We start from the raw sequence: 12,186 nt of genomic DNA, 5'->3' as shown, positions 1-12,186 counted from the left end.
CAAATATACAGTATTTGGGGTTTTTATTCCTCTGCCCCAGTCCATCCTTTTAATTTTTCAAAGTTAATTACTCTTATCTATTTCTGGATTTCCTACATTGTAGATTCCTCTAGGATATTAAAAGTCTATTTTCTTTTTTAATCACAGCTGTCCTATTGCCAGGATACATAAGAGTGCTTGTTTGTCCAGAGCCCGTATTTGAATTTTATCCACTATCCCCGTAATGTCGTATAACAGCTAACTGCTTTTTCCTAGCCTAAGATACCCAGAGTTATGAATTACATTTAGTTGTCATGTGTCTTAAGTGTCCTTTTATCTGGAATAACACCCATCAGTCTTCCTTTTTCTCTCGTAATGCTGGCAGTTTCAAAGAGCACCTATTATTTGTAGAACGGCCATCAATTTGAGTTCCCCTGAGGTTTCCTCTGATGAGATTCAGGTTATACACGTTGTATAAGCAAACAGATGTGACATTATATCCTTCTCAGGGCATCATATCAAGAGGCACTCGATGTCATTTGTTCCATTATTGGTAGTGTTGGCTGCAATCATATGGCTGTGATGGTTCTGCCAGGTTTCTCCACCGTCAAGTCACTATTTCCTCCTCGGCTAATTAATACATAATTTGAAAATAAATGTTTTAAGGCAATGTAAATATCCTTTATTCCCCAAACTTTCACCTACTCTAAGCATTCATCGATAGCTTCTGCTTAAATCAATTTTTATTATAATGGTTGCAAAATGGTGATTTTTCTATCGTTCCTCCCACATTTACCAGTTGATATTCTAAAGGAGTAAGACTTCCTCCCCCACCTCCCATTTGTTTAGTTTTAATTAATTAATTAATATATATATGGATTCATGGACTCTTACTGAATTCAATGTATACACTGAATCTGTTACCATCAACATCAGGTTTCTTTCTTCAATATTTTCACACTTAAGGATACACGTTCTTTCCTTGGGGGCACCTTTTTTGGTTTTTAGAAAAATAAAGGTCTAATTCACTCAAAATTCTTCAGTTTTTACAGAACCAACAGGGTGGAGTAGGGTAGGGAGAAGCGGGGCAGGCAGCCGGGAGCCGGGCTGGGAAAGGCCACACTTCTGCCTCCACCTGAGGCTGGCCCCCTGCCACATGGTTCTTCTGCCCGTCCTTCACCTCCGTGTCAACAGGCTGGTCTCCTGCAGCGACCATGGCCTTGGCCTTGCTCTCCTCCCCAGCTAGCCTCTCAAATATGTTGTCATAGAGCTTCTTCTCCCATTCGAGCTCCTTGCGGATCCGCTGCTGGGCCTTAGCAGCTCTGTGGTTGGGGTAGAGCTGCAGGACCTTCTGGAAGTCAGCCCATGCCAAGTCAAAGTCGTTCACCTCCAGGTGGGCCTCTCCCTGGTGGAAGAGGTCCTTCTCATGGTTGCTGTCCGGTTCCAGGGCCTTGTTACAATTTTCAGTGGCAGCAGAGAAGGCTTGCAGCTTCAGATGACACATGGCCCGGTTGAGGTGCGAGGCCAGCCGAAGGGCCTGTGTCTTCTGTGCGTCCTCATTAGAGAAAGCCGACTCAAATTCCAGCCAGGACACGATCTCGTACCGCAGCAGAGCTTGTTTGTACTTGCCTTCCTGGAAGTCCACGGTGCCCCGCTCCTTCACTGTGGTGCTCTGCTCCAGCTTCTCTGAACTCATCTCCTGGGACTCCTTGGCCTTCCCAAAACTCTTGAGTTATACTTCATACTTCAGCTCAGCATTTGGGGGGATCTGGAACTTTTCCTTCCCAACACTGCCAAAAGCATAGCTGGGCTTGAGATACACAATGGGATGTTCTCCTTTTTCCTTGCGCTGAATGACTTTCTCCACCCCACAAGGCAGGTCCACACACTCGGCCTCGCCGACCTCCCGGCGGTAAAAGATCTGGTCTCCGGAGTACCTTCCAGTGCAATCTCCCCGATGGCGCCACTCCACCTGGAACACAAGCGTGGCCTTGGGAGGGATCTCGGGAGGGCTGCCCGCCGAACCGTAGGCGTATTCTGGCTTGCAGGGGATGTGGCACACTTCCGCCTCCTTCATGGTCGCTACAGCAATATCCCAAGCCTTGATGACTTCCCCTTTCCCCAGGTCGAAGGATAATCTGTCCTTGCGGTCCAGGCTGGAGTTGAACTTGCTGCCATCGAACAGCCAGCCCGTGTAGTGGACAGAGACTCGGTCCCCGATCATGGGCATCCCTGTGTCTGTACCCTCTCGCTTGAGGACCTGAAGCACGTCCTCATCCTGCTTGGGGCTGATGTCCACCCCCTCAAGGGACAGCGGCGCCGACTGAGCCCCACTCTCGGAGGCCTTCGTCCCCGAGGCGGTCTTCGCGCCGTTTCCCGGGCAGCGGGCGCAGGAGGCGGGTCTTAGGCGGTCCGGGGAGTGATTGGTCCCACCGCCGCGGAGGGGGCGGGGGGAAGAGGCTAGGAGGAGCCGGCCTGCGGCGAGGGACGCGGGTTGGGGAGAACTTTCTAGAGACGGCGGCTGGTTCGGGCTTTGGCGTTCCTTTCTGCGAAAGGTGGTTTCTCGTTCGTTCCTCCCGCCCTCCGTCTGGCCCCGCCCCGGTCCTGGGACCCTGGGAATCCCGGGCCAACCCTCGCCCCCGCCGCCGCGTCCCCAGCCCGTCTCCCCAGGAGTGGTTTTACCTCAATCTTATCTTTCTTGTGCATTTTTTTCAGAACCCCTTTGCTCTCTGTGAAGTTGACTCTCCTGGAATTTGGTGCTTCTTTTCCTACTTACAGGTAACCTGCAGTGTATAAGATTGTCTGTCTTCTAGTTATGCCAAAGGTGTGTTTTGTGTGGTGTTATTTATTCTTCTTGTCGTTTGGAGGTTGTTTGAAGAGATTTTGCATAGGCAACTGCCATTGCCCCAACTGCCCAGGACTCTTGGATGCAAAGACTTTTAAAAGCTGTCATTGAATTTCCTGTGATGAAGAGGAATTGTCTTTTGCATAAAATGATAAAACTTGAGAAGCTATTTTTTAGTATAATGTGAAAACTTAATGGCATGGATCATAAGAAAATACAAAGAGAGAGAGGCAATATTCTCTCAAAAAATAAAGAACAGATGTTAGGAAAAGAATGGTGAAAAGAGTGAGAGAATTGAGGAGAAAGGAACAGAGAAATGGCCCAGTAGCATGACAGACGGCCATGGAGGAAAATGGACAGTGAGACAGTGTTGAAGGCAGGTCAAAGGATTATAAAGATTGAGGATGTTTAATATTAAATGATAACTTTTTTGAAGCCACGTAAATACACTTCTGTCATTGCAAATTATAAGTTAAACATATTACAATGGGTCAGAGTTTGTAGGGGTGTTGAAGCGAAAGCTGTTGCTTTCTGTGTCTCGGTTTGTCACAGAGCAGGGGACAGAGAATAGTTATAGGGGATCAAATGCCAATGACATCAACAGTCCAGGGAGGCAGGTAGGCAAATCCAGAGTAACCGTGAAGGTATTAGCACTGGGGAGTTCTCGGAAATCTTGTTGAGGGCACTAGATTCTCACAGAACACGGGATACACGGCTTGACACAATTTTGCCTGACTTTCAAAGGTTGAGATGTCCTCAATAAACATATTTATCACACTGTGAGGTTTGGTTCTATAATCGACATTGTAGAGCATCTCTTTATGAAGTCAACACCTATCTATGATGTGTCAACCCCATGCCAGGTACATTCTCAGAAGTGGAAATACGATAAGAAACAGAGTGAGTACAAATCCTGTCCTCATGAAACTTTTGTTATAGTGGAGGAGACATACAGTAGACAAGACAAACAAATAAAATGTGTATCATGTTATATTTGATGGCTCTAAGAGCTAAGGAGAGAAATAATGCATGGAAGGAAATATGAGGGATAATTGTGACATTTTAAGCAGGGTGGCCCCCAGGAAAGCTCACATTGAGAGAATGTGAGTTTTGAGTGAAAAAAGAAAGACATGAGATAGTTAGCCACATGTGTATCTGAGGTATATATGGTAGAGGGAATGTCAAGTGCAAAGGCCCTGGGGTGGGAGTGTGCCTGTAAATTAGGGGAATGTTAAATAGGCCAATGTGCCATGAACAGAATGAATTAGAGGAAAGAATTAGGACACGAAGTCTGAAAGGTAACGGGGACCAGATCATGTAGGGCCTTATAAGTCCTAGTAAGGACTTTGGCTTATGTTCTGCTTGAGACGGAAAGTCTCAAACCTTTATAGGGAAGGTTTTGAGCAAAGGAGTGACATGATATGATGTACATCTATCAGGATTGTCCTGGCTGCTCTTACAAGACTAGAGTGTGTTTTGGAGCTGGGGAGGGGGCGGTAAAGTTGACCAAGTGCAGGACTAGGGAGACCATCAGCAGGTTATTGCAATAATTCAGTAAAGAGATGATGGTGGCCTGGGCCAGTGCCGTGGCAGTTCGGAGTCTCAGATTCTAGACATATATTGAAAAAGGAGCTCACAGGCTTCACATGGGGGGTGTAACAGAAAGAGAGGTGTCCAAGAGGACCTCAGGAATTTTGGCCGAGTAAGCGAAAAAATGATGAATTCCTTTACTGAAATGGGGAGACTGTATGAGGAGCTATTTGGGGAGGGATTATCAGGAACTCAGATCTGCACAAGTGTGGTTTGAGATGCCTGCTGGACCTCGTAAAGGAAGTGTCAGGAAGTTAGGTGTGGGTTTGGGTGTGTGGGTTTGTGGTTCAGCATGTAGGTGGTATTTTTAGGCAGGGAACTGGTTAGGACCACTTAGGGAGAGAATGTGGATAGGAAAGGGAAGAGGGCTAAAGAGGGCTGTGAGACACTCTAATATGTAAAGGTTGAGGAAATAAGAGAGAACCAAAATGGCATCATGGTATCCTGAAAGTCAAGAGGAGTTTGTTTCAGCTGACTCTAGTTATAGAATCCAGTGGGGCAAGGAGGGATTCACCATGAGGCCTGGCTTTTTCACCATGAGGACTGCTTCAGATCAGGGTGCAGCAACATTTTGAAGCAAGAGAACATCTTTTTTAAAATATATTTATTTATTTGGCTGTGCTGGGTCTTAGTTGCGGCACGTGGGGTCCTCTTTGCCTCGTGTGGGATCTTTAGTTGTGGCATGCAGGATCTAGTTTTCTGCCCAGGGATCAAACCTGGGCCGCCTGTATTGGGAGCAGGGAGTCCTAACCACTGGACCACCAGAGAAGTCCCGTGAGAAGAACATCTTTATAACACAAAGGTCTAAATTTCGATTCCATGGACAAAAGGAGGCTCATTGGGTGGTTGGAGTTTCAGGGAGCACACAGGACTCCGAATTCTGTATAATCCCATTTCAGTTCTCTAGTGCTCAGTTAATCCTGACCCATATGTTGTATTATGTATGGTTAGGAATATGGACTATGGAATCAGTCTGATTGCTTTAACCGTAGCTCCACCATTACCAGCTATTTGACCTATGGCAATTTACTTAAATTCTCTGTGCCTTTGTTTCCTAATCTGTGAAACAGAGAAGACAATAATACTTAAAAGGATTCTACTGAATGTTAAATATGATGATACAAATATAGCACTTAGCATAGTGCCCCGAACATAGGATTTTCTAAGTGTCAGCCATGACGATCTTTTTTTTTTTTTTTTCAGTTTGTTTATTTATTTATTTATGGCTGTGTTGGGTCTTCATTGCTGCGCACGGGCTTTCTCCAGTTCCAGTGAACGGGGGCTACTCTGCATTGTGGTGCGCGGGCTTCTCATTGTGGTGGCTTCTCTTGCTGAGGATCACGGTCTCTAGGGCACACGGGCTTCAGTAGTTGTGGCTTGCGGGCCCTAGAGCACAGGCTCAGTAGTTGTGGCAGACGGGCTTAGTTGCTCTGCTGCATGTGGGATCTTCCTGGACCAGGACTCGAACCCATGTCCCCTGCATTGGCAGGCAGATTCTTAACCACTGTGCCACCAGGGAAGCCCAGCCATGACAATCTTTATGAGACTTGGCTGAGGGAATTCAACTGATATTATGATCTGACAGCCCACAGGATAAATCTTTGGCCACTACAGCCCTGCAGCTGCCTGAGCTAAAGAATCATTTTGAATGGTTTTAGAAAGTCCCTGGGTTTCTGAATGTCTTTGAGGTGAGCCAAGAATTTAGGCTTTTAAACTCTTGGGTGAATGGATATTTTTCTGTTTACATTCTATTTCAGAATTGAAAAGGGTTATGATTTTTTTTCATTATAGGAGTGATATAGTTTATTGTAAAAAAAAGTTATCACTACAGATACATGTAAGTAGAAAGGAAAAATAATACAAAAGCTCTTTACCCTGAGCTAACACTGACATTGGTGAATACCCTGTCATGCATCTCTGTGTATATCCATGAAGCTTTGTGGGTCTGCCTCTTGCTGGGGGCCCCCAAAACTCCATGCCCTGTTCTCTCATCTTCAAGTCTCAGCTTCTCTGGAACAACAGGATCCAAGTCCTGTTTCAGAATCCTCTTCTCTTCAATAAACTGTCTAGTGACAATAGATTAACCCTTCTCACCCTCGGTCTTTGTAGTCTGCATGCACTTCATGGATTCTATGGGCTGAGCAATTCGATCCCCCAAAGCCTTACCCCAGGAGGTACTTCATCCTAGAACACCACAGGCTTACAGATTTTCCTCCTAACAACTGTTTGTTTATAACTTTTTTTTTATACCATCTCTTAAAAAGTTTACCTCTTTGTGAATGACTCCTTTCTTTTTTAGTGCAATGACTATTTTTTCCCCCAAATGTGCTAAAGATATATACTACAAGAAGGAATATTTCCACAGTATATTTTCAAAGATATATTCATCCATAGACTGACACAACAGTTGAGTGTCTGAGAATATTGTATAGAATATTATATAGAACAACATTTAGATGAATTCAGAATTGTTCTTTGTGAACATACGCCAAGGGAAAGGGGGTGACTCATGAGTCTGTTCTGTGCAGGTGCTGTTTCTGTTCTTTAAAGAACTCTCATGCACAAAATTTTGGTGTTCTAAAAGTGGTTTCTATGGTATAAGATAATTTTGCAGTGCAGTTTGACATTGACAACTAGTGAATAAAATGGCGCAAAAGAAGAGTGTCCCTTCCAAAGAATGGCTGCCTCAAACCCTTCCTCCACTACTTGCCATCCGCGTCCTTGTCTGCACTTCCTTTTGTGGTGAGGATACTAAATCTTCATTGCACTAATTTTTAAATAAACTACTTTCAGTTTTTATCATTATGTAAACTTGTTTTCATTGTGCAATTGATACATCTTTCTATCAAGTGAAAATTGGGTGTCTTAGTTTGGGATGAAATAAATCATAATTGTTCCATTGAAATTCATAACAATTAAAAAAATTTAAGGGCTTTATATTTAGCGGCAAAGTTTTCAGGAATGAATTGAAGCTATCAAGAAAGGTATAGATGCATTTATTTAGCTGTTTCACCACTGTTTCCCATGGGCTGCCAGATTCCCATTCAGGAATATTAAGGAGACTGCCTCTCTATATTCTCCCCTCAGTTGGATAGTAAATCCTAGATTCCCCACGTTTTCATTTCTTGAACCCCTCTTCCTATCATTCATATCTGTATTAGGATTTTTTGCTCATAAGAGAAATCAAATCTCTGTGTTATGGCAAAACTGGGACTTTCTGGAATAATGCAAGGGGTTCAGAGAATTGAAGAGAGCCTGACAGATGGAATCAAAGCTGCAGGTGAGTCTGTTTTGGAATTACAGACCAGAGCTGCTGGGACCACGGCCACTGCTTGGTTGTGGCTGGTGCCATTGGGTCTAATTTTTGCACCATGAATCCTAATCATCCCTTACTCATTGTCTCATTTGGTCCAAATTAAAACTAGTAGGTTAGACAGTCCACTGATTGGGACCCTTGTGCCTGGGTCCCAGTCATCTGTGTGTGAAGTGTCTTCTCCCCTTTGGATTCTGTAGTGGGAGGTTGGGTACCACCTCTTTTCACTATTGTAGCCATGGGGGCTTCTCCTGAAAGAGAAGAGATTTTACTTCTTCAAATCTTCACTCTCAATTCTGGGTCTTTGTACACACACTACACTATCTACTTTAAGCATCTTCTTCCTTCGCCTAAAGTCTATTATTTTTCATTCTTAGTTGGCACTTCCTTCTGGAAGAATAAGGCCCCAGTCTTAGCATTTGTCACCAGGTAATTGTCTGTTTCTCACGTGACTGCACGTTGCCCAGAAGTGTGGTTTGCATTTTTGCTTGTCCAGCACGGTATTCTCTGTGAACAGCAGTGTCGAACACATACTTCTGTTTATATTTGTTCCATAAATGAATAAAATGTTTATTAAGACCTTGGAGAGATAAATTGGAATAATAAAAACTTCCAGTTCTTTCTCTGGATTAAGTGTGATTACCTCGATTAGGAAACTTGTAAGGAAAGGAAACCCTAACTGTGAATATCGTCTCTAAATCCGTTTGCAACTGACTTTCCTCATGTCTTTCTTAAGCTCATACACTGATTTTCATTGTGAAATATCCCGTTTTTCCAGTTTAATATCTTTTGGTCCAAAAGATCCCCAATGCAGAGCAAAAATATCTATTACTGTATCACTAGCATGAAGCCAAGTTCACAATTTAAATAATTATATGTATTCAACAGAGTTTCTCAAAGAACTTTCTCAGAAATTGCAATTCAAGAGATGAAAAATATTTTTATAAGCTGACACATTTAATTATCATTTTAGATAAATCTATTTTGGAGTCTGATATTTTTGTATTTATTTCACCAGTATGATCCAGACTCAGTGTGTTTACTGGCAACAGAGTCCAGGGAGTATACTCCCACATTGAAACAATAATCATATTGCAACGTCAGTGCTCTTCATAATGCATTTCCGTCAGCATTTATTTGGCACCAAGTATGCACCAGCTACTAGAAATAGAAAAATCTCTGGGACATTAGGAATGCTAAGTAGCCTTGCTTTGGGATGAATAAAATAGGGTGTGGTCTGCCCTTCAGTGGGGTGAATCTAGAGTGGGGTAATGTGACACTGGGTCATCTTTTGGGGTCTCAGTAAAAATGGTGCCAGTCACACCCCAGCATGGGACGTTGATGGCCACTTTTGTGGGGAGATGGTATGAGTAGGAAGCAGAAGTGGCAGCAGCAGGGATAAGGCATCTCAGCTTCAGGTGCCTGCGCATGAGAGTCCGGAGCCAAAGGAGGAGGGGAGGGTCCAGCAGCAGAGACGGATGGCTCTCATAGGAGAACATCGGGGCACAGCTTGAGACTTTAAGTAAGTGTAGTGTCTTATTCACATTTCCAGTGAACATGAGAATCAGGGCGAACTTACTTGTACCAAACTTGTTACTTCACAGTTGAAACACTAGGTTGTAAGGCTCTGCAAAACACAAGTTATTATTGTTGTTTTCTGAGAACACTTCCCCCTGAAGTTATATGCTTTCGATTATATGCCATAGATATTTTTTAATTCTGTGATTTTATTATTTTAAAAAATTTTTAATAGATCTTTATTGGAGTATAATTGCTTCACATTACTGTGTTAGTTTCTGTTGCACAACAAAGTGAATCAGCCATATGTATACGCATGTCCCCATATCCCCTCCCTCTTGCATCTCCCTACCACCCTCCCTATCGCACCCCTCTAGGTCATTGCAAAGCACTGAGCCGATCTCCCTATGCTATGCTGCTGCTTCCCACCAGCCAACTATTTTTTACATTCCGTACTGTATATATGTTGATGCTACTCTCACTTCGCCCCACCTTTGACCTCCAACCCCATGTCCTCAAGTTCATTCTCTATGTCTGCCTCTATATTCCTGCCCTGCCACTAGGTTCATCAGTACCATTTTTTTTTTTAAGATTCCATATATATGCGTTAGCATATGGTATTTGTTTTTCTCTTTCTGACTTACTTCACTCTGTATGACAGACTCTAGGTCCATCCACCTCACTACAAATAACTCAATTTCGTATCTTTTTATGACTGAGTAATATTCCATTGTATATATGTGCCACATCTTCTTTATCCATTCATCTGTCAGTGGACACTTAGGTTGCTTCCATGTCCTGGCTATTGTAAATAGTGCTGCAATGAACATTGTGGTACATGTCTCTTTGAATTGTGGTTTTCTCAGGGTATACGCCCAGTAGTGGGATTGCTGAGTCATGTGGTAGTTTTATTTTTAGTTTTTTAAGGAACCTCCATACTGTTTTCCATAGTGGTTGTATCAATTTACATTCTCACCAACAGTGCAAGAGGGTTCCCTTTTCACCACACCCTCTCCAGTATTTATTGTTTGTAGATTTTTTGCTGATGGCCATTCTGACTGGTGTGAGGTGATACCTCACTGTAGTTTTGATTTGCGTTTCTCTAATAATTAGTGATGTTGAACATCTTGTCATGTGCCTCTTGGCCATCTGTATGTCTTCCTATGTGAAACGTCTATTTAGGTCTTCCACCCATTTTTTAACTGGATTGTTTGTTTTTTTGATATTGAGCTCCATGAGTTGATTGTATATTTTGGAGATTAATCCTTTGTTGTTTCATTAGCAAATATTTTCTCCCATTCTGAGGGCTGTCCTTCTGTCTTGTTTATGGTTTCCTTTGCTGTGCAAAAGCTTTGAAGTTTCATTAGGTCCCATTTGTTTATTTTTGTTTTTATTTCCATTTCTCTAGGAGGTGGGTCAAAAAGGATCTTGCTGTGATTTATGTCATGGAGTGTTCTGCCTATGTTTTCCTCTAAGAGTTTGATAGTGTCTGGCCTTACATTTAGGTCTTTAATCCATTTAGAGTTTATTTTTGTGCATGGTGTTAGGGAGTGTTCTAATTTCATTCTTTTACATGTAGCTGTTCAGTTTTCCCAGCAGCACTTATTGAAGAGGCTGTCTTTTCTCCATTGTGTAGTCTTGCCTCCTCTCTCATAAATTAGGTGCCCATATGTGCGTGGGTTTATTGCTGGGCTTTCTATCCTGTTCCATTGATCTATATTTCTGTTTTTGTGCCAGTACCATACTGTCATGATTACTGTAGCTTTGTGGTATAGTTTGGAGTCGGGAAGCCTGATTCCTCCAACTCTGTTTTTATTTCTTAAGATTGCTTTGGCTATTCAGGGTCTTTCGTGTTTCCATACGAATTGTAAAATTTTTTGTTCTAATTCTGTGAAGAATGCCATTGGTAATCTGATAGGGATTGCATTGAATCTATAGATTGTTCTGGGTGGTATAGTCATTTTCAAAATATTGATTCTTCCAATCCAAGAACATGGTACATTTCTCCAACCGTTTTTGTCATCTTTGATTTCTTTCATCAGTGTTTTGTAGTTTTCTGTGTACGAGTCTTTCACCTCCTTAGGCAGGTTTATTCCTAGGTATTTTATTCTTTTTGTTGTGATGGTAAGTGGGAGTGTTTCCTTAATTTCTCTTTCTGATTTTTCATCATTAGTGTATAGGAATGCCAGAGATTTCTGTGCATTAATTTTGTATCCTGCAACCTTACCAAATTCATTGATTAGTTCTAGTAGTTTTCTGGTGGCATCTTTAGTATCATGTCATCAGCTAACAGTTACAGTTTTACTTCTTCTTTTCCAATTTGCATTCCTTTTATTTCTTTTTCTTCTCTGATTGCTGTGGCTAGGACTTCTAAAACTATGTTGAATAAGAGTGGTGAGAGTGGACATCCTTGTCTTGTTCCTGATCTTAGTGGAAATGCTTTCAGTTTTTCACCATGGAGTATGATGCTTGCTGGGGGTTTGTCATATATAGCCTTTATTATTTTGAAGTAGGTTCCCTTTATGCCCATTTTCTGGAGAGTTTTTATCATAAATTGGCATTGAATTTTGTCAAAAGCTTTTTCTGCATCTATTGAGATGATCATATGATTTTTATTACTTAATTTGTTAATGTGGTATATCACATTGATTGATTTGCATACATTGAAGAATCCTTGCATCCCTGGGATAATTCCCACTTGATCACAGTGTATGATCCTTTCAATGTGCTGTTGGATTCTGTTTGCTAGTATTTTGTTCAGGATTTTTGCATCTGTGGTCATCAGTGATACTGGTCTATAATTATCTTTTTTTGTGATATCTTTTTCTGGTTTTGGTATCAGGGTGATGGTGGCTTCATAGAATGAATTTGGGAGTGTTTCTCCCTGTGCAATTTTTTGGAAGCGTTTGAGAAGGATTGATGTTAGCTCTTCTCTAAATAT

At 42.3% G+C, this 12,186-nt stretch overlaps 2 protein-coding genes across 3 annotated transcripts in view; one reads left to right on the top strand and one right to left on the bottom strand.

Moving 5' to 3' along the window:
* Window positions 1-12,186, top strand: part of CEP44 (centrosomal protein 44) — a 130,733-nt gene that overhangs the window by 82,102 nt on the left and 36,445 nt on the right. Inside the window, exon 15 of one of the 2 annotated variants that reach the window (XM_060155804.1) lies at window positions 2,695-2,757. In XM_060155804.1, the coding sequence (XP_060011787.1) occupies window positions 2,695-2,714 (20 nt within the window). In that variant the 3' untranslated portion in view covers window positions 2,715-2,757. Of the gene's footprint in view, window positions 1-2,694; window positions 2,758-12,186 lie in introns of those variants that run through there. The other variant, XM_060155807.1, reaches the window with a different exon arrangement.
* LOC132523102 (peptidyl-prolyl cis-trans isomerase FKBP4-like) lies at window positions 1,019-2,685 on the bottom strand. Its single transcript, XM_060153653.1, is given in 2 exon segments — window positions 1,019-2,521; window positions 2,611-2,685. Coding segments are annotated over 2 exon segments (1,578 nt in total).

This window comes from Lagenorhynchus albirostris, chromosome 7, assembly GCF_949774975.1.
Source record: "Lagenorhynchus albirostris chromosome 7, mLagAlb1.1, whole genome shotgun sequence".
NCBI classification, from domain to species: Eukaryota; Metazoa; Chordata; class Mammalia; order Artiodactyla; family Delphinidae; genus Lagenorhynchus; species Lagenorhynchus albirostris.
This window is presented reverse-complemented; position numbering and strand designations above follow the sequence as displayed.